The sequence below is a fragment of the Sphaerodactylus townsendi genome, linkage group LG01, assembly GCF_021028975.2.
Source record: "Sphaerodactylus townsendi isolate TG3544 linkage group LG01, MPM_Stown_v2.3, whole genome shotgun sequence".
Classification (NCBI taxonomy): Eukaryota; Metazoa; Chordata; class Lepidosauria; order Squamata; family Sphaerodactylidae; genus Sphaerodactylus; species Sphaerodactylus townsendi.
This window is the reverse complement of record NC_059425.1, coordinates 160,152,704-160,175,435: the sequence shown is the minus strand read 5'-3', so window position 1 is coordinate 160,175,435 and position 22,732 is coordinate 160,152,704. Positions and strand designations below refer to the sequence as shown.

At 44.7% G+C, this 22,732-nt stretch overlaps 1 protein-coding gene across 5 annotated transcripts in view; it reads right to left on the bottom strand.

Annotated features, from left to right (window-relative positions):
- The window catches only part of GRHL1 (grainyhead like transcription factor 1), a 63,580-nt gene that overhangs the window by 31,834 nt on the left and 9,014 nt on the right, over positions 1 to 22,732 (bottom strand). For all 5 annotated transcript variants that reach the window (XR_007244659.1, XM_048498490.1, XM_048498512.1 and 2 more), the window contains exons 2-8: positions 19,923 to 20,109; positions 16,764 to 16,834; positions 14,824 to 15,214; positions 13,197 to 13,273; positions 10,661 to 10,817; positions 8,449 to 8,560; positions 6,910 to 7,004 (exon numbers count right to left, since the gene is read on the bottom strand). Coding sequence is in view for 4 of the 5 variants with exons in the window: in XM_048498490.1 (XP_048354447.1) it covers positions 6,910 to 7,004; positions 8,449 to 8,560; positions 10,661 to 10,817; positions 13,197 to 13,273; positions 14,824 to 15,214; positions 16,764 to 16,834; positions 19,923 to 20,109 (1,090 nt within the window). In the remaining variant the exon portion in view is untranslated. The remainder of the gene's footprint in view (positions 1 to 6,909; positions 7,005 to 8,448; positions 8,561 to 10,660; positions 10,818 to 13,196; positions 13,274 to 14,823; positions 15,215 to 16,763; positions 16,835 to 19,922; positions 20,110 to 22,732) is intronic.

Genomic DNA, 22,732 nt, shown 5'->3' with positions numbered 1-22,732 from the left:
GTACCCCTGCCGCCACCCTCCACCTTCCCCTCCCATTGCCCCTGCTTGCCACACACCCCACCTTCCCCTCCCAGGGTGAAGGGTAGAACTGGGGGGTGGGGTGGCTGCTGACCTTGTGGCAGGCCCTGCCCCATGGGCCAGCTCCATGTCCTTGCTGGCGCCAGTGGGAGACACCACAAAAATGAGGGGGGGACGGTAGTGTTGCCGCGGTACCCCTGGGACATGCTCACGGCACCCCAGGGTACCAGGGAACCCTGGTTGAGAATGGCTGCACTAGAGCAATCCTTTCCTATCAGATGTGAATGGCCCCAATTGAGCAATGGTCCTGCAATACCCATTGATATGTGGATGCAGCCAACCTTCTAACACAAGGCATTGTTTGTGCCTCAAAAGCTGTACATTTTATCTTTCTGGAAGATTTTTCTGCACTACTTTCTACAGGCGACTTCCTTTGCTTCACTTATCCCCATATGCAGATGCTTGACATTCTGACTGCCTAAATATCAGTGTGACACGACACTCCCTTTTACAGCACATGTACATAAACCTTCACTGACTCATCTATGTGGTTCTCAGTTCTGGTCAAACAGGATTCTCCAGACAGCCAAAGAGTGGCAGTGCCTTATTTTAATGAGCTTCACAACTGATGCTTCATCAAGGGTAGCATCCTTGATGATAAAGGTGTTACCACCAAAGACAATTAAAACTTTCATAATCAAGGACAAAAGAGAAGACTAACCTAGAAGTCTCTTATTCACCTACTACAATTAACGTCATCGGGTGGGGGTGGAAGTTTTGAGATTAAAGTACAAGCAGTAGAGCATTTTCTTTTTTAAAAAAAGTTTATCAAAGCCAGGAAAGCCCAAATCAAGAACAATTTGTTTTGATTTCATTGTAGGAAGGGTTATGTTTCTGATCCTTTGAAATAGGTTGAGCTTTACTTTGAGGCAGTGGCAGGGCTACCAGGGGACGGGGTGCGCCATGCACTGGGCGCACGGCTTTGGGTCATGTGGGGGGCAGAAAATTCTACCCTTCCCCCTCCCCCCTCATCAGTCGGCCGTTCAGCTCTCCCCTGCGACGTCCCCCCCACACTCACTTTAACAAAAAGAGCAGGCTGGAGAAGAGGCCTGCCTGTGTTCCCTTCCAGGCTGCAAACGGCCTGGTGGGAACTACATTTCCCAGGAGACCCTGGGAAATGTAGTTCTCACCAGGTCATTTGCAGCCTGGAAAAAGGGCTGTTTGCAAACCTCTTCTCAACCAACTTCTCTCTCAGTACTACTAAAATGGTAGAGAGGGACACCTGCCAGAGTGGCTTGAAAAAAGCCAGAGTGTGCACTGGGTGCACTCTGGCCCAGCTACTCCTCTGCTTTGAGGTCTATGTGTTCACTGAGCCAAAGCTAAACATAGGAAACTGCTCTATACATAGCGTTGCCAGTTCCAGGTTGGGAAGTACCTGGAGATTTTTGGGGTGGGGCTTGAGGGGGCAGGGTTTGGGGAGGGGAGATTTCAATAGAGTACAACATTCTAAAGTTTACCTTCCCAGTCATTTTCTCCAGGTGAGCTGATCTGTCATCTGTAAAGCAGTTGTAACCCCAGATTTCCAGTCACCATATTGAGGTTGGCAAGCCTACCAATAAAGAGTAAGAAAACTGGTCCATCTAAGGCTACCAATACCCAAGTGGGGCCTGGAGCTCTCCTGGAATCACAATAGATCTCCAGACTACACAGATCACTTTCCCTGGAAGAAATGGGCACCTTTGAAGGGCTGACTCCAAACTAGACATTCAGATTTTTAAAAAACTGGGTTTGAGTTCCCTGGATCCAACCTGCCAACTCCAGGTTGGCAAATACTTGGAGATTTGGAGGGGTGGAACCTGAGGAGGGTTTGGGGAGGGGAGGAGCATCAATGGGATGTAATGCCATAGAGTCCAACCTGCTATTTGCTCCAGGTGAACTGATCTCTATTGTCTAGATATCTGCTGTAGGAGCAGGAGATGTCCAGTCAGCCTAACTGATATATTCCTGAGTGTGATGCATCAGCAGAGGCAGAGGTAGAAACCCCCAAGTATTTGTCAGTATGTCCTCCTAACTCAGCAAAGAGGTCATATTCCTACAATCAGCAACCATATCCCAGAACTAAAAGTCTGTTTTCACAACCACATTGAACCAACTCCTTGCATACAGTTCAGTGTAGGTATGGATATTAGCAATGCCTGTTGACTTTCAACAAATCCTTTCCTGTAGTTCTAGGTCAACTGAGGCCTAGTTTTCACTGAGGTGGTAAACCTATATTTAGACTGCAGGTGGAAACCTACATGTCCATACAAGTATCCCACTCTCTATAAAAAAACAACATTTCAAGATAAAAGTTCTAGTCTAACCTTCTGCCTGAGGTTTGTTTTTCTATGTACTTTTAAAAATATGCTGAAGCATTTAATCATGAAGGCCTCCACCTATAGCAGTGGTGGCAAACCTATGGCACGGGTGCCAGAGGTGGCACTCAGAGCCCTCTCTGTGGGCACGCACAGAGTCGTCGTCCCCCCCATGCATCTAGGCTGGCCTGGGCCGCTGGGCTCGATTAATAAACCTAAGACCTAGTTTTGGGGAAGCAGTGTAGGTAACTCTGTTAAGCGCTGTTAAACCCCACTGATTTTCTTGCAAAGAACTAAAGCGCAATCCTTTACCTGGGAGTAAGCTCGGTTGCTGGCAATGGGGCTTGCTTCTGAGTAAACCCTCCTAGGGTCGTGATTCATCCGTTGGAAGAGTTGCATGGTTGCTTCAAAGCAAAGCCACCGACTACCACCAAGCTTACTCCTGAGTAACGCACGCCTCGGAGCCAACCGTTTTTTCCTAAACTAAAACCTCAGTATTTAGGTTAAATTACTGTGTTGGCACTTTGCAATAAATAAGTGGGTTTTGGGTTGCAATTTGGGCACTCGGTCTCGAAAAGGTTCGCTATCACTGACCTATAGCCTAAGTTGCATAGCCCAGCACAAGCTTACTTTCTCAGTGAGAATTGGGCTAGAATGAAGTTTATAATAATTTTAAAGCTCCGCTGCATGCTATGCTTGTTTACGATGGACCTTCCTTAATGCAAACATTTCAGTGAACATTAACAAAATGAGAAGTTTAAGAAAGCCTCTTAAGCAGTTATCGTTCCTTTCAATTATACACTCCATGAGGCATACTACACAAGGCCTTTGTCACCAATATTTTTTAAAAAACCAAATCAACTGAACCATGCAATAAAAACTGTTGAAATTGGCTCAGCTTTTACCCGATAAAATCAGAGTACTGGGAAAGAATTGTGCTCTGTCTACAAGTAATCTGATCAAGAACCACTGTCAAATACATTCCCTCAAAAAAGGAAGGATTACATAGGACCCTTACAGTGCAATTTTATGCAGAGTAATGGTTGCCCAGGCCCACTAAAATCAACAAGTTTAGAGCAACTCTGCATAGGATTACCCTTTCAGTAATCCAGAATATTTGTTTATGAGAATGCAGTTTTACATCTCACTCATTGGTGGGTGTTTCCAGACCACAATAAGTAAAAAGATTTTTTAAAAAATCAGGTTCTGGGAAAGATAAAAGGATGTGCTCTGGCTGGGACTATGATGTGCAGGATAAGAAACAAGCCATTAAAAACAGAGGATCTCCGGAACCACATTTATCTGAATCCTTCTGAAGTCAAGCTTACATCACTCACATGAAACCATCACATGCAGGCATCTTCAGATACTTATTCCCTCTCCACCATTTTCTATACTGATTTCCTTAACAGCATCCCACCAATGTTCAAAAGCTTCTGAATACCACGTAGCTACCTGGTCCTTGATCCTAAGCCCATTTTACCAGTACCACTCTCCTATTATTTTGTTAAAACTGAGTGTCTGCTCAGTTCGTACATTCTGAGCAACCTCATTAAAAATTGCACAAATTCTAATAATTTTGCACCTGTGATTAAGACTTTTGAGCAGGATTTTCATGCCACAGACTTTGTCCACACAGAACAGGTGCAGCTTTCTTCTTGAATCTGCCACAGTCAGGTGTATGCTCCCAAGACAAAATGTTTGGCTATTTTGCCCCAGTCCTCCTTGGGGGACTATCTTAGCCCACTCCATCTAGGTCAGCATGGACTCTTAACCATAGGAGCATTTTGCAATAAGACAGCACACATGTATAAGGCTGCCAAATTTTAAGAGTAGTTAAGATGGCCTAGACTAACTCAAGAAGCCATTACCAGAATCAGCACCCCCCATTAGACCCTCAAGTGGCTAATACTGGTGATTGATACCAGCTTCAAAGTAATGCTATGTCAGGCATCAGGTGCTAACATAGTGCCATTCAGTCTGAAAGGGTAAACACATCACGGACATTTGCGGAGACTGGGATATTTATTTAGCAATAAAGGCTTGGAACGCTTTCCCCTGCCCATCCCCTAATAACCTCCTCCTCTGCCCACAAATCCTTCCTTGAAGAGTCCACTGCCAAATTCAACCTTGAAAGCCTTCCATTTCCTCCCTCCTGAGCTATTGCCTGGATCGTCTGTCAGGTACGCTAACAAGAAAGTACAACAGCCTTGTCTTTCTCACATCCCCTGAAGCACAGAAACGAATCATTCAAGATGAATTTGGGGGGTGGGTAGAGAGAAAGACAGTGAACTCAGACACATTTCAAGAAAGGGTTCCGAACACCCCACAACAATGTTCTCAGACTTCATAGTAGAAATGGAAGTTAGACAAAACAGAAGTAATAGTAGGAAGAAAAATGGAAGCGAGCAGAAGCTTACAGCAAGAAATTGGGGGCGGGGTTAGTCATCACTACAGTGAAGAAGCCTCACACGAAGAGCAAGAGAATGCCACCCTACAGGGGTGGGGGACAACTTGCAGCAAAGAATCTGTGGAACAGCCATGTGTGCCTCTTGGCCCTGTGGTACACCAGCCACTCTCTAGACACATCCCAGACTAAATCAATCCCCCTCCCTACAGGAATTTTCTTTAGGGGTTAATTCCCCACCTGCTGGTTGGAAGTTCAAAATGACAGAAGGGAGAAACATATTTTGCATTGAAGCAAAATATGTCATCTGCTTTCCACATGACATAACAGAACCAGGTATGCTAGGGCTTTGGACAAATGGATACTTCCTGGGAGGTCAACTTATTCCACAAGGGCCACAGAGTGTTTGTGACATGTCTGGAGAAGGGAGACCTGGGGGCGTGGCTGCCTATGAGTCAGGCATGTGCACTCACACCACATTTCTGTTCAGTAAGCAAGAGGCAAAACTACAAAGGCGGCCACAGGAAGGAGAGCGAGGGACAAGGCAGACTAGAAAGCATTCAGACTTGAACTGGGGCACATTTGCCAAAATGTTGATTACCACTGATTCAAGTTACTTGTTGTGCCAAGTGTAAGGGGGGGACGTTTGGTCTGTAACTACTTATCTGCCTAAAAGAACAGTCTTGTCCCTTACTTGTGGTGGTTTTGGTGATGTCAGTTGATTTGAGGCTGTGAACACACCCATCTTGGGACTAATTTCTGGGTAGCCATCTCATGATGAAGACACAGGGGCTCCCCACATTTCACAGAAGCAGACTGACCTTTCATTCTGATGCCTGCACTTTAGGCAGGGATCAGGGATATGCAAAAGGAGAACTGTTACTTAGATGTCCCACCACAAATATTTCAGTAAATTAATTTTGTCCTTTGGTTCTGAAATTACATTTGTGCTTCACATAACAGTTGTGTGTGTGGGGGGGCGGGGGAGGGGGAGGGGGGTTCCCAACAATAATAAATCTGTTGCTCCACCCAGTGCCTTCAGCATTGCAAACAGACACTCAAAAGGCGACTCAATGAACCTAATAAGCAAGGACACTTTGGTAGAAGAGGTGGACCATCTGCAGAAGGTTACAAATTCAAATTACCTCCAAACACACCTCTGTTTAAACGTAGAGGGCTATAGGCTGGGTGTGTATTTACATGCTCAGATTCTGACACACTTGACGAACTCTTCAGTTGGAACAGTATACTATAGGCACCTAGTAGGTTTCTGAGAATTATTTGCTACCACAGAGAATCCCTCTGAGAGCCAGTGTGGTGTAGTGGTTAAGAGCAGTTAAGAGCAAGTAGATTCTAATCTGGAGAATTGGGTTTGATTCCCAACTCCTCCACCTGAGTGACAGAGGCTTATCTGGTGAACCAGATGTGTTTCCACACTCCTACATTCCTGCTGGGTGGCCTTGGGATAGTCACAGTTCTCTCGGAACTCTCCCAACCCCACCTACCTCACAAGGTGTCTGTTGTGAGGAGAGGAAGGGAAAGGAGCTTGTAAGCCACCTTGAGTCTCCTTACAGGAGAGAAAGGTGGGGTATCAATCCAAACTCTTCTTCTTTTCTTCAGGAAATCTACCATGGTTTTTTTCCAGCAAGACTCTACTGTGATCTCCTACTCCCTACCACACTTGGGTCAAACTCAACAAAGGCAGACAGAGTGAAAGGGTTACCTTCTTGCCTCTCCCACAAACTGTGCATTAACAGTACAGACCCAAGTCTGTACTTCCCCTCCTGCCAAGGCATTTAAGAGACATGGCTCTTACGATCTGTTCCACCAACGTCTTCAAAAAACACACCAGAGATCTCAGCTAATGTCCTTTATCTAGTGCATATCAATCACCCAAAGAGCATCCTTGTGTGCAATGCATGTTTACAAAGCCATGACCAACAACAGACATAACTTCAGGTCTTTAAAAATAATTTTGTGCACAAGCCTTTTTTTTGGTGGCCTCTACAGTGGCTATTTCTGAATCCAAAAGCAAAAACCATCTCATTATATGATCAGAGCCACCTTAACTCACTCCATTCTTGCTTCACTTCCCACAAGAAGCCAGGAAAGAAATGTTCTGGCACCTACCTTAGCTTCATCATTGATGTCCCACGTGAAGGAGATGGCATTGTAGGCTATCTCCTCAATGTTACTGATGGTGTTGAAGCTCTCCTTGTAATCAGCTGGCCATAAGAAAAGGGAGAGAAGAAGGGGGGGGGCATCATGTTAACTGAACTGAAGACTGTAACAGCTGATGGAAAGAACCACTGGTTTTTAATTTCACCTACAACAAAAGCTGCTAAAATATTCTTGTGGGATCTCTTGAATAAAGGACTGGAAATAGGGCATTTATTTATTTTTTTAAATCAAGAAATGAAACAAAAAGTTATAAGCAAAAAAAAGAGTGACACAATAACTACTGTTGCCATGCCCTGTGGGGGTTTGTTTGAAAATGTCATCCAGCATAACAAGGATATATGCTCTCCATAAAAATCCTTCAACAATAAACAAAGATTTGTATGCATGTTTGCCTTTGAGTGCCAAGTGATTAATCCCCCCCTTTTATTCATAGGCAGAAAGTACAGGGAGTGCAACCCAGCCTTTAAACCTGGAATGTGGCCAGTCGCAGCACGGCTGCAGACAAGTGGATCTCTGCAGAGCTGTCTTTCACCTCCCTGCCCCAGCCGTGCTTGGGGTATGACTGGTGCTAGGCCTCACCGCCATCCCAGAACCTGTTTTGCAACACCAAAGCTCACCTTCAAGCGTCTGAGTACAAAGCAGGAACAGCTTTGCCCATGTGCAGAGTGCCAAGCCCTCACAGCACTGGCTAACCACAACTATTACCCATAGATATTTTGGACAAAGAGCTAAAAGCACCTCAAGGCAAGTTGGAGGCCCGACACCTGTCATGTCATGAATTAAGACTCAGGCATGCCTTCTTGGGAGGGTGGTGATTAGAAATGGAGTGGCCATACACTGATAACTGAGAGAAATAAACCAAAGCTCAGCTGTTCAGAACGTCTGCAAGGCCCCAGGAGACAAAGAATCCTCCAAACTGGTAGCAGAAGGCCCAACCACAGTTCTAGATTCAAAGCAGAAATGCCCAATCCCTACTCAACACACACACTTGAGCACACTGAGGTCTGTAACCAACTATAGGTCCTGACCTTCCAGTTCTGATTACTCAGTACCTTAAACAAAGAAGCATCCTCTTGGTTTGTTTACAGCAGGGGTGTCCAACTCTGGTGCTTCAGATATTCATGGACTACAATTCCCACCAGCCGCTGCTGGCATGGCCAATTGGCATTGTAGGCTATCTCCTGTCTGCCTTTGTTGAGTTTGACCCAATTGGCCACGCCAGCAGGAGCTGATGGGAATTGTAGTCCATGAACATCTGAAGCACCAGAGTTGGACACCCCTGGTTTACAGCAACAGCTCACCATAACCCACAGACTTTGGGGTGGGCAACAATATTTGTCTTTCACCCAAAATAATGCCAAACAAGAACTAAAACTATGAGGAGAGGTGACCACAGGTGGCCATGGACACTCGGGGGCTTGGCCAACACAAAGAAAGAAAGCCTGCCAAGTGGAGCTTTTTGGCTTCTGCAACTGGATCACTTCTTACCTATGTCAATGCACCTTTGTTTGGCTGTGTGCTGCCTGGAGTGCCAGTACTTCCAGTGCCTGAGCTGATCCTCTCTCGTTTTGTCTTCAGCAAATACAACCATGATAACACTCTTCACCAAGGGAAAGGCATGGAAAGAGAGAGGAAAGCTTAATTGACATAAAGGCCAGAGGGTCTTTGGTAAAGCCGGCGTGGCAGAGGAAAGGGCTGTCGGTCAATGGCACAATATCTGCTTGGCATACAGAAGGTTCCAGGTTCAACTCCCGGCATCTCCAGCTACAGGGATTAGGGGTGAAAGACCTCTGCCTGAAACACTGGACAGCTGCTGCCAGCCCGGGTAGACAACACTGAACTTGATGGACCAGTGGTCTGATTCAGTATACGGCAGCTTCATGTGTGTTCATGTGAGGAAGGACGAAGCACAGTCAAGGCACTTACACTTGCGGCTTAACTACCAACCATTTTTAGCTGCAATGCATCTGCTGAAGGCCAACAGGCACAGTCCCTAGTGGTTTGCACCTCGTTAGTAAATTGCCATTGCCCCTTGCAATTTGCACTCCTTGACAGCAAGAGGAAAACCTTGCAAGTTCACAAGGGCCACCTGAATCAGGTGCAGCTCCTTATCAACTAAAACAGTGGATGGCAGAGCCAAAAGAAAAAGCTCCCTTTTGATATTTTGGCATTCAAACCAACACCCAAAATCATCTCCAGAGAACAGGAGCAGTCTTTGGCCCCCTAAGATCTTGGCCCTGCACTCTAACTACGACACCACACTGTCTTTCTGAGTGTAGTGAACTGGAGTAGTGCAGAAGTAACAATTTCTGTCTTTTTTTTTTGCATGTAGCCGACAGGACCTTGGGTGCTACTGAAAGAGAATTCTGTTTTAAGGGAAGGCTGTCAACGAAGTGGTCTTTCGTCCATACGCAGTGGGCTACTGCCCTTTTTCAAACCAACAAGCTGTCGCTCTCAAAGAACGTAAGTCTTCTGCATTCAACTGGAAATGTCGTAGATCGAACCTGGGATCGTCAGCATGCAAGCAGCATGTGCTCTGCCCTGAGCCAATGGCATGCATGTACCAAGGATCTATGCATGTGTGCACATCAGATGGCAGAAAGAAGATGGTTCCATCTGCCTGTTTCTCAGCCTAGTCCACATAAGGAGGCTCCTGCGATTGTCACAAGAAGAAAATTGTAACATTTCTGTACAGGGGGGAAAGTACTATACAACTGATGCAATATCAAACCTGTCAACCATCCAGATCAATAGTCTGTCTCAAATTTAAAATGTTCCCCATGGGAGGAATGGTTCTTTTCCTCTCTCTGTTTTAGCCCCACTTTGAAAAGCCCAGAAGCATCATCCAGTTTATCCCGCAGCCCATTCCATAACCCATTTTAAGACAACAGTTGCAAACTCGGGGCTGTGCCATCATGCCCGGAAATGACATATTTTCTCTTTTTCTTTCCCCTCCTACTTATTTATGCTTTAAGTATTCACTCTTACTTAAGAATATAGGAAGTGCATTGCTGGATCAGACCAAAATTCATCAGGTCCTGCTTTTTTTTTTCGTTAGGGGTTGGGTTTTTTTGCACAATAACCCTGACAGCAGAGGCGTAGCTGGGCCACAGTGCGCCCGGTGCACACTCTGTGTTTTCCGCGTCCCCCCTCCGCGGTGCCCTGCCCCCCGTCCCCCCTTTACCTTAGTTCAGCCTGGAGAAGTGGCCTGGTCCCTGGTGGGAACTACACTTCCCATGAGAACCTGGGTCTCGCAAGGTTTCCTGGGAAGTGTAGTTCCCACCAGGCCGTTTCCAGCCTGAAGAGAGCAGGTCGCTTCTCCAGCCTGCACTGTTTCACTAAGGTAAGTATGGGGTGGGGGTGACTTCCCCCCGCAGGGGCACACTTGGTGCAATGCGCACTCCCACCCCACCCCTGGTAGCTCCGCCCAGAGGTGGGATTCAAATAATTTAACAACCGATTCCGGTGCTGGGATTCAAATAACAACAACTGGTTGTTTACAAGCACCATTTTAACAACGGGTTCTACTGAAGTGGTGCGAACCTGCTGAATCCCACCACTGGCTCCGCCTCTGACTGACAGGCACAAAGAAGGTCACCAGAAATTAGCAAGTGGCCCAACAGTTGACTATCTTGTGATCACCTCAGGAACATATCACGTCCACCTTCCTTTCAACAAATGTTCTTGAGTTACAACTCACTCGAACTTTACTAATGGGTTGATGGATTCCTTCACCACCACTAATTTCCTTTAGCGTAATGGGATAAAACTGGCCCTTGTTTAGGTACGTCATCGTATTATCCCCTGGTTTTTGCCGAAGCGACTTGGAAGCTTCCAGTGTATATTCAAAGTTGTTCCTGAAAATAAAAAAGAGAGATTTATAATGAAAGTATCTCTGGATTTATCCAAAATCAGCATGCCAGATGAGGAATGGCAGCGGGCACCCCTAGCTCCTCTTTCTCTTTTGGCAGGCTTCTTCATGCATTTTAATCCTTGGTATCTCATTTAAGGCTAGGAAACCCAACCAACTGGATGAATAAGAAAGGGTTTCTCTTGTAATGACCATTTTATGTCATTTTTTCCAGGGTGGAATACACTTCTGAGGTTTTCCAAGATTATGGTGACCAGCCGTCCCGCTTTTGGCGGGACATTCCCACCTTTAACGAACTTGTCCCGTGTCCCGCGGGTTTTCCCCAAAGTCCTGGGTTTTGGAAGGCTGCCACACTGCCTTCTGGGGCGCAAGGCAGTGCAGCAGCCTTCCGCGCGGCCGCAGGGGCAGGGCCTTCTGGGGCGCTGCCGTTTCCCGCCCTGTGACAGGGTGGGAAATGGCAGCGCCCCAGAAGGCAGTGCGCTCCTGCTCCTGCGGCTGCACACACACGCGTGCACGGGGGGCCGCCCACCCCCCGTCCCGGTTAGCGAAGGTGACCATCTGGTCACCTTATCCTAGATAGAAAAGCATAGTTTACTGAATAAACCTTTTTTACCAATCCAGTGTGTTATACCACAGCTTGCAATATACTCTTTACATATGATAAGGAGTTAGCTGTCAATTACGTTTGATCATACCTTTCCAATATGGACACATGAAGGTGCACATGAGAATATATTACATCAAGACAGTGACTTGGCCAAAAACTAGGCCAGGCAGAGACCTGAATCTAGGCCTTTCTAGTCCAAGGCCAGTATACTGTCCACAATACCATGTGCCACTAACAGGGACACAAAAGTTGCTTTTCATGTTGGAAAAAAATCACTTTTGAAGTATCCTAGAAACCAAATTTGCTCAAAAGGAGCTTCAATGCATTGCCAAATTCTTCTGTACCCAAGCAGAGGAAGTATCACTGTACTGTCGCTCGTGTTTTCTGACTAATCTATAACAAGGGTGTTCATCCTTTCTACATATTCTGCACAACCAGATTTTAAATTTCAAAGAGGAAGGGAAATCAAGGAATTTCAGTGCACGGACAATGCTTTAGATTTTGTGCTCCCATTCATAAAATGAAATGTCAGTAAGATAGCATAATTGCACAACTCTTACTGCCATCTAGTTAACTGAACAGAGCTTCACCTATGGACTTGCTCCCATCTATCAATGGGCTCTTTAACTCCTACCTTGCCAGTTAAGTGAGAAAACTTTCAGCACAGTCATCCTCTTACCGTGTTTCCCCGAATATAAGACAGTGTCTTATATTAATTTTTGCTCCCAAAGATGTGCTATGTCTTATTTTCAGGGGATGTCTTATATTTCTGTATTCTGTTCGTCAGGCATGCTTCCAAACAAAAACTTTGCTACGTCTTACTTTTGGGGGATGCCTTATATTTCGCACTTCAGCAAAACCTCTACTACGTCTTATTTTCCGGGGATGTCTTATATTTAGGAAAACAGGGTATTATCCACCTCAGTTCATTCCTGTTTTACCTCATCTTGACTTCACATGGCAGCAAGGTATGCCAGGACTCTGTTGGTCTCTATGCTACGAAGGAGTATATTAAAGAGTCCTTCTTCTACACCTCTGCTTTGGGAGTGGGAGGCTGAAGTGCTTAATAAGATGAAAAGCACTTGGGATCAAGGTCTATATGGGGTCCAGGTGGGAAAAGCTAGGGGATGGTTTGGGTGACAAATTGCCCATTGTTCATCCTTACTAGGGTTCCCAATCCCAGAAAGAGATCGGCATTCTCCTAGAGTTACCATTGATCCACTGAGTACAATTTCTCTGCAGGAAATGGCAGCTTTGGAGGATGGACTCTATGACATCACATCCCTGCTGAGCTCCTTCCTGTTCACAAACTCTCCTCACCTCAGGCGCCAACCTCAAACGTCCAGGAATTTCCCAACCTGGAGTTGGCAATCCTAATTCTTACCCTGACAGGCAGAGAAGAGCAATTGCAGCTCAGTATCTAACTCCTTTATGAACGTTGTCTTTGTACCACACACCTGTGTAACAATTAATAGACTAGCTTTGGGTGCCGGACAAACAATAAGAAGGCTGAAAAAGAAGTCACATTAGGTTTCATCAAGCCAATTTGACTGAACCTGTTAACAAGCCCAGATGATCAACGTAATGTTTTCAAACTGAAAACATAAATGACCTCACTCCATCATCCACATTTCACTTATTTTAATGTGAAAATCTCAGTCCTTTGGAAGGAACAGGCCTACATTCAAACGAACTAGAGTTGTACATAGATTGTTTCTGGATAGCTGGATCTGAAGGATAGGATTGGTTAAAAATTACCCAGCAATGCTTTCAAACACATAATCTTCAGAATTTATGCTGGCCATCCGGAGATTCAGCTCGGCAGGAAAGAAAACCTGGGAAGTACCAATAATTGTTTCAGCCATAGAAAAACAAAGATCCACAAGAGAAGCAAAGTAATGCTTTAATCCTGAATTCATCATGACTAAACTATTTGCAATCCCCATGCACCAGGACTGGCATTAAAACAGGCCTGCATAAACAGATTGGGAATGAGCAGACAACTAGACAGCCCACATATGGCACTCTTTCACACAAGCGTCACCAACATCCGTTAACAGACAACCTAAAGCCTACTGCTAATATCAGAGAAGCAGGCTCTTAACCAGGCTTTCCCTCTTAATGCCAGTCCATTTGTTTTAAAAGTAAATAAAACAGCACATTCTGCCAGGACTCAAATATCAAACCCAGAATGCAGGAAGCAATCTTATGCAAAACCTTATCCAAAAGACCTTGCATTTCAGTTTTATACGGTGATAATTACTGACAATTGTGTGTGGTATTTGATTTTTTTTTCAGGAAAAAAAATCTATAAAGGTAGCTAAACTTCCAATTGTGACTCTGCCATTTCATTCTCATGTAGTGAGAACAGAGACTTATTATGAACAAAAGCAAAACAAAAAATATTTTCAAGGTTTTTTATTACCTCACACTGAAGCTGAAGGAGCCGTCTCCTGAAAGATTAGCCTGCGCTTTTGGTAGTGATTTTGTATTGTCCAGGAGCAGCTTTTGTTTTAAATTTACTACTTTACACCCTTAGCCCTTTCTGAGAAAAACCTTCAATTTCTAATCCATTGGATTGGGATTTCAGGTTTATATAAGAATTAAATAGGAACTTGATATCCATGTGCAGACCGGTGAGCACACATAAAAAGCAGTGTGAGAGAGGCAAAAGATATCTGTATACAAAGCTTCAAGAGCTTTACATTTTAAAAAAAGAGAGCCAAAACAAAAGGTAACTCCAATTCTGTCCCAAGCAATGAAATTAACCAAATTTGTGGAAGTTTTATTCTGCAGATTATACTATTTTACATAAGAAGAGAAGAAGAAGAGTTTGGATTTGTACCCCCCCCCCCCCCGCTTTTCTCTCCTGTAAGAAGATTAGAAGGGGCTTACAAACTCCTTTTCCTTCCCCTCTCACAACAAACACCCTGTCAGGTAGGTGAGGTTGAGAGAGCTCAGAAGAACTGTGACTAGCCCAAGGTCACCCAGCTGGCATGTGTTGGAGTGTACAGGCTAATCTAGTTCCCCAGATAAGCCTCCAAAGCTCAAGTGGCAGAGCGGGGAATCAAACCTGATTCTCCAGATTAGAGTGCACCTGCTCTTAACCACTACGCCACTGCTGCTACTAAGATCTGCTTGTCATGGCAAAATCTTATTTGGCAAATCCAATGGCTTTTTGAAATACATAAGGCACAACTGATACACCTTGAAGCATCTGCGAAAGTTGCTTTTAAAAAAGAAACTACTATGTGAAAGGGAACCCAATTCTACAACCAATACTGCGTCCCACAACGTCCCTTTGGTCCCACTGCCTTATGAAAAATGCACAGTGCCATCAATCTACCCAGAGATGATAAGCAAATGGTTCTGGCTGTTGCTGTACCTCTTGTCCTCCTTCTTTAAAAGGCTCTGGAAAAGTGGAATCTGGAGTACGTCGCTGGGAATTCTGAGGCTGGGAGCTAGAGTTGAACTGGTCAGTGTTGAGACTCCTATCTAAAACCACCACCCGTTCTGGTGCCTCAGTGTGATAGATGGCGGGAGGAATGCCGACAGTGAAGCTGTGGGACTGCGTCTCTGTTTTGATCGAATGTGTCGGCATGGAGGCAACAGACACCGTAACTGTTGTGTCTGGAGTGGTCAGGTGTCCCCTCTTGTCAACAGCCATTTGGGAAGTGTGAGGAAGAACAATATTCAAAGGCATATTTTTCAAGACTTGCACTCTGTTTTCACCCGTAGATATGAGCGACTGTTCCGCCATGCTTGGTATGCTGTTCCTTGTGGAAAGATAGAAACAAGTTTAGTTTCATCAGATTGCACCTTGGTGTAGAAGTGATACCCAGAGTGTCCATGTCATCTTCTGTGTGCAAGAGGCTTGCTCTGGTTACTGAAAACTGCACCAACAGGAGAACACAAACACACACACAACTGCAGACAAAGCTTAAAGTTTACAAAGGGCTTGAGGCAATTAAAGAAAAAAGTATTCAAGTGCCAAGATTTCACAAGACTACAATGGGTACAATATCTTGAGTACCATTTTGCATTGTCTGGACAACAAAAGCGAGCAGAAGTCTCAAGAGACTCTTTTGAAATCTTAGGCAACTTAAATATTATCATCGTGGCCGCCCATCTCGCTGGAAGAGGAAAAGCAGAAGTGGTGGCAAGGAAAAGAGAGGGTGTCAAGGTTCAAAGGTGGGGTAGGAGCCAGGACCAGAAAGGCGGGAGGGGAATCTAGACACAGCAAGTGAAGGGGAGCCAGCCTAGAGTTATCACTCTCAGAATTCCGTTATGTAGAACAGAGCCTGGCTTGAAATGCACTCTGCCATTTCCTGTAACATTTTATTTCTTATGCTAGGACTGCCTAGAGTTCCTTTTCCTGAGGACACCAAGATTTGCCTCTGCGGATTTATTCCCATTTCGATCTCCCTGCCATCAGCACAAGGAGAAGTGTAAGTAGCACTGCCACTAGCAAAAATATTTACGAGTTATATTCAATCAATCAATACCTTTTATTGGCATAGAATAAACACAAATTAAAATTTACAGTTATTAAAATATTATTATAGACTTAAAATTGGAATACAAGCTAAATGCTTTGTTTTACTGGCTTAGCAGCCTTTGGAACGGGCCTGTTGGGCCGACACTAAGAATTTTGCTACATCCAGGGATCTTGACGGACAATGATTGCAGAGCAAAAAGTAGGTCTTGCCCTTGTCGGAAAGGAGAGAACAGTTCCGGACATGAGGTTCTATATAGAGGTTTCTGAGTGTGGAGTAGAGATCGCAATTCAAAAGGATGCGTTTGATCGATTCAATGGCCTTTTGTGAACATGGCCAAGTTCTCCTATGGTAGGGGATCTGTAGGTATCTACTACTTAAATAGGCCGAAGGGAGTGCATTCAATTGGGCAAACATGAAGGTCCGTCTGCATGAGTTATATTTATGTGCTTGGATCTCCCTTCCCTCCCTCCCCAAATGACACATCTGCTTGTGGAAGATGGGGGGGGGGGGAATGATCTTTTGCCAACTGTCCCCCTTTCAAGTAGCCTTCCACTCTGTAGCCTTCCACTCAGTCCCTCATGGTGCCCCTGGGGGTCCACTGATCCACAGGAGCACACATTTGGAGGTCCCGTAAGACAGTCGCAGGAAGTGGGAGAGATGCTATTTATGAAACACAGCTCTGCTCACGCTGTCAAGGATGCAAGCTGTAGACACTCCAGTGACTATATCAATCCGGGGAAGAACTCATGATTTAATTACACTTTTCCCCCTTATATAAGAAAATGCAAAGGGCTGTTTTGAAATGCAGCAAATGTGAATACTGAACCTTTTGCTATGATCTTGCTCAGAGTGATCGGCATCTGGTTTCACAGCTTGTGGCCTCCTTTCGCGGGGAACCTAATAGGAGACATAAGAATAGTACACTAAATCCTATTTAGAAGAAATTTACATTAGAAGAAAAATCATTTTTCTTTACATTTCTCCAATGTAGCAGTAGACAAGACAGAGACAAGGGAGGGAGGGAGGGAGGGAGGGAACACTGCAAAAATATGCCACATCATTTAATATTGGGGGAGGCAAAAGGACTCCTTACCCTCCTGTTGGCTAAACTGAGTAAGAGAAATTTTAAGAGAGCATCAGTGCACTCCTGTTTACCTTGCACAAGTTTGCTTCCTGAATCCCAACAGATTCATGTAAAGGGGCTTTTAAAAAGTGATCTTAACTTTGAGTGATCTTAACTAGCAGATTTGAAAAAAATGTACCTTAAATACTAAGGATTTGGGGTGTTTTTGCAAACTGATTTCTGCATTAGAAGGCATCAATCCAATACTCTAAACAAATTTACATTAGCTGCCTTCGTAACACAACGCTTTAACCTGGCAAATATAAACCATTTAAAAAACAGCATGAGCACCTTCTATGAACAACAGCTCCTGCACGCTGACACAACTCCTTAAAAGCAGGAATGATATGCTGAATGGTTTCCAAGCCGAAGCTGTGCTCTGATTCTTTATAAGTTAGTCAAGGAATACCTCAGCAGCTCAATTTCTCAGGGCACTGATTTTCAAGTGCCAGTGGTCTATATATTTCAGGGATTCTCGTATTTCGTGACCCTGAAACCAAGTTAAATACCATTAAATACAATTAGGAAGTAGCTTTCAGGGTGTGCCACAGGGATTCCAAACCTGTGTTTGGCTTTCCGTACTAATGAAAGGGGAAGGGACATTTGCAAGGAATGTTGGCAGATGGAGGAAGGCTTAGGGTCTGCCTACCTACAGTTTGCCTACTGTAAATACATTGGGGAGGGGGCGACACATAAAAGAAACTGTCCCCAGCCTCATGTTGCCACCTTGACATGCAATTTCATTGTTATAGTCCAAACAACATCTCTCTTAAAATGCACACATACAGAATGTCTGTACTACATACCTCAGGTTGCCAAACTGCAGTTATAAGTTTTGTATGGCCTACAACAACACTGAGGTTGAGATCCTCACCATACTTTAAGATGGCCACTTTACACAGTTCCAGGGCAAACACATACTTCCACATATCATCATAAATCCACACATCTGATGAAAAATTCATCTTTAATCCTTAATAAACCGGTTCCTAGTATTCCTGAACAGCAAGATATACTTGAAGATTGTCTACAGTTGCTTTCAACTTCTATTGCCTGCATATTTCACAGTATAGGTCATAGTCCGTTACCTTTATACATACCTCAAACTTCTCTTGCTACCGTATCATATTCCTTGCCAAAGCTTTCAAAATGTTGACAGACCTCTAGTGTTCTGCAGTACATACTTGCAGTTGGGACTGGAGTTTCATTTCGATAGCCTTAGCAAAGAATCGAGACTGTGTCTGTCACAGATTCTGGTGCTCACAACTGCACATCTCAGATTCACTCTATACAGCTGTTCTTCTAGCAGCCTTTCGTCATTGTTTTTTACAAGGTCGATGCTAAAAGCCAACATTGATGTGTCAGAGCAGTTCTATAGAGCTTGTTGGACCAGTTTTGGAGATTTAAAGCTAAGGTATATGACACAGGGCTGCTGTACAAAACTACTTCTGACTGAGGGACCATCATCAACATGAAACCACATGGCCCTAAAGATGTTGCTTGACAGTCTTGGGTATATATAGGGATCCCTAATGTCGCATTCATGGGTGCCATAGCACCTGCCAAGTATTTTTTTTGAAAGTTGGTAGGGTCAGGTCGGACTTTTGTCCAGGAGAGCTTCTTATTGGCCACTGGAGATCTGTCAGACACTGAGTGTTTCCTTAATAGCTCAAGAAGTACAGTTATGTGGGGTATGGAAGAAAAATCTTTGGTGTGTTCATTTTTTAAAGCATCCTGTTAAACAGAGCCTCCTCCTGAAATGCTGAAGAGCTACGAAGTTCTGTATAGTGCCACTTTCAGTAATTTTATGGTTGTCATCATCTCCTGCGGCTACCATTTTGTGGTTGTCCCTACCACCCTGTATCAGAATTCCAAAGGTCCCCACAGGTTCATTAAAGGTTGGGGACTGCTGCCTCAGAATGACAAAATCTTCTAAAACCATGAGTGCTAGGTTAAGGAAATGTAAGAAGTTATGGACTTAGCACCCAAATGAGCACTTCCAAGAGAAAGGCACTGGAGCAGCCATTCTCAACCAGAGTTGCCTGGTACCCTGGGGTGTCGTGAGCATGTCCCAGGGGTACCGCGGCAACACTACCGCCCCCCCCCCTCATTTTGTGGTGTCTCCCACCGGCGCCAGCAAGGACATGGAGCTGGCCCATGGGGCAGGGCCAGCCACAAGGTCAGCAGCCACCCCCACCCCCAGTGCTACCCTTCACCCTGGGAGGGGAAGGTGGGGGTGTGGCAAGCAGGGACAATGGGAGGGGAAGGTGGAGGGTGGCGGTAGGGGTACCGTGAGATATGAAGAGTGAGGTCAAGGGTACCCTGACCTCGAAAAGGTTGGGAAACACTGCACTGGAGTTTAGATACAGACAAGTTTATGTGACAAACATTTTCCCTACTGGCTATTTTCCTAGAGTCTGAAACCCAATTCTAGGAGAGTGCCTAGTGTCAGCAGAGATAACACTTCCAGGTTATCAGATGATGAACTGCAATTACCTTGTAAAGGTACCACCGTCCCTCATCCCAAGCCCATAGGGTTCTGCAGGGCCAATGGAAATACTTCCATAATTTTACATACACACTGTTTCCACTGCAGCCCATTCAAAAGCAACACCTTGACCTGCTGCACATTATTCCAGAACAGTTTGCCTAATCATAACCTGAAAAATAATTATCTGATACAATTTTGTTTTTACTTTGAGCTGTGTAACCAGAAGTTCTCATTATACTATTTATAGCCACCACAAAAAGCAGCTGGATCAAGTTATCCAGTAGAGCAGAGAAAGCCTGGTCTTTTCCTCTCTGAGATGACACAGGCAAACCAAAGTGTGCTTCAGCTTCTTCTAATGTGCCAGGAGCTACCTTATAGTAGTCATACAGCAGTCCAAGGGCGGCAGCACTATCTTCATCCCCGTTGATGCTCATCATGGCTTTAGTGGCTGCTGTAAGAGGGTTTTCAAGAAAGGATTTCCAGGCTTCATCCTCACTGGTATAGGGTCGCCTCTGAGAATATAGGGCATCATTCTGAAGAACCAAGACTGGCCTTTTGCTTTAGAGAGAGATTAAAAAACAAACATAATGTTGAAAGAACATGACAACTAGGATCCAAAGAGGTCCATGTGTATGCCTAAAGAACTTCTGCAGATGGGATTCTGCTGGTTTTCCCTTCTGCTTACAGCTTCATGCTGAAGTCTGGATACCACTTGGGAGGATTTGCTGGGTTTCAGTAATAACTTTCTAGAGCACACTGTGATACAGAGGCTTAGCTCCAAGGGGACAGGGAATGCACGATGCACCAAGCTCTCGCCTCTGTGTGGGTGTGGCGAGGGCGTTCCAGGCGCGTGGCAGGGGTGTTCCAGGACGGGGGCGGAGAACGCACCGGTGCACCAGGTGCTTTCCCTCCTTGCTATGTCTCTGCTGCGATAGGATAGAGTCCAGATATGTATATACAAGTGTGCAACAGGCCCTTAGATATCAAATACAGTATTTTAGATGTTTTTAAATTAAAAATTATGGTAACAATGTATAGTTGGCTGGCATATGAAGCCTGGAAATTACATTCTAGTCTCACTCAGTTTAGAAAGGAAGCAGCAACTTCAAATCCAGTCAGAATGACTCACCTGTCTAAGAGACATTGGTAGTCACATTAAGTTGCCTATACAGCACCTCAGCCAAATCTAAGTTTCTAGAATTTAATATTTACAATATCAATTTTTAATATTTAGAAAAGTCAAGACACTGGTAAACCTCACAATCTGACTAGCTGGTCATTAAAATAAACACTGATATCAAGGAGAACTTGAGCTGAATTTTAATTTTCTATCATACGTTCTTTTTGGTGTTATTCTTTGAAGTTGCAAGTACATGAAGCCCTGCCCAGATACATAAAAAGGGAATTTGCTTCATGTCAGACTATTAGTCTGTTCAACCGAATATCTGCTCTGAATACCGTGTTTCCCCGAATATAAGACAGTGTCTTATATTAATTTTTGCTCCCAAAGATGCGCTATGTCTTATTTTCAGGAGATGTCTTATTTTTCTGTGTTCTGTTCGTCGGGCATGCTTCCAAACAAAAACTTTACTATGTCTTACTTTCGGGGGATGCCTTATATTTTGCACTTCAGCAAAACCTCTACTATGTCTTATTTTTCGGGGATGTCTTATATTAGGGGAAACAGGGTAGCTCCCAAGATTTCTGGCAGACAAGCAATCCAACCTGACACCAACATGGTATGGCCTTTACCCCAACCTCCCAACTTATGCACACCGATACATTCAAATAAAATATAATAAATTATCAGAAAACCTAAAATGAATTCATAATTGTAGAGCAAGACATATATTGGGAAAGCAGAAGACCCAAAAAGTCCATTTTTTAGACATTAGGACCTCAGTTTCTGAATGGCTTGAGAGTACTTTGTGTCTTCCTAGGTAGCCAGAAAACAACAAGCAACAATTGTCCTTATGCAAGAAGATCATCAGTGTTCTATATATTCAAGTAGCATTTCAGTCAAGAGCTGCAATGCCATGCCAGTGTATACTCGAAGGGAAAAAAATTGCAAAAAGCAGCATCCAAAATAATATTTTAAATAAGCTTACATTGGCCTAGGACTGATTGGGTCTGGGGTTCCACAAGCATTCAGAAAAGCAGAATATTGTCCTAGCAAACTCTACCATGACAACCAATGACAAAAGAGCCAGCTCTAAACCAGTTTTCTTCCAAGTTCCAGAGTACACAAGGATTAGCAGTGTTTTTCAAGCAGAATTTGAGTTTTACTTAAAATATTGGGGTGAAGGACTTGCAAACCAAAGATACCATCAATCACCAAAGCCAGTAGCATGGGGGGGGGGGGGATGGTGCCCGAATCAAAATGGAACCCTTCCCCCTGGCGCACCCCCATGGTGTCCTGCCCCCCTCCCCCTCCCCCCACTTACCTGAGTTTAGCCTGGTGAAGCAGCCTGGTGGAAACTACACTTCCCAGGAGACCTTGTGAGCCGCAACTCGCTCACAAGGTCTCCTGGGAAGTGTAGTTCCCACCAGGTTGCTTTTCCAGACTACAACTACTTTGCAGCCGGCATTTGAACTTAGGTGAAGTTGGAGATGCCTGAGGGGGGGGGCTCCATGGGAGGTGCCAAGGCCCAGCCCCTTCTGAGAAGGAGGGACATGGCTGGGCTTCACTGCGACATGCACACACCACCCAGGTATGTCTTGGCCCGGGCAGTGCGCGCACATTGCGCTGAGGCCCAACCACGCCCCTCCTCTTTTCCAGAAGTGAAGGGGGGCAATTTTTCCACTCCCCACATAACTCAATAGGGATGCCCAGGTCATTTGTCCTTGGATGTCTCCGTGGCTTTGGCCTATGACCAAAGCAAATCTATACAGACACACATACAGAAAATAAAGTTTCAGTTGTACTGTCATGCTGCAGCCAGATATATTTAACACATTAACTCTTTTCTGATAGGCTAGCTGGCCAGAATGAATGCATGTTAGGGAGACAGGGGAGATGTAGGACTGGAGATAGCCAAGTGAACCCTCAGTCATTCACTGGAATTTATTAATGGGCATAGGATTTTCCTCACAATTGGAAGCCTGATATTTTAGAAATTCTAATTGTACGCACAGGACCATAATATGATAATCTTATATGGTAGTAGGTGAGCTCTCTCAG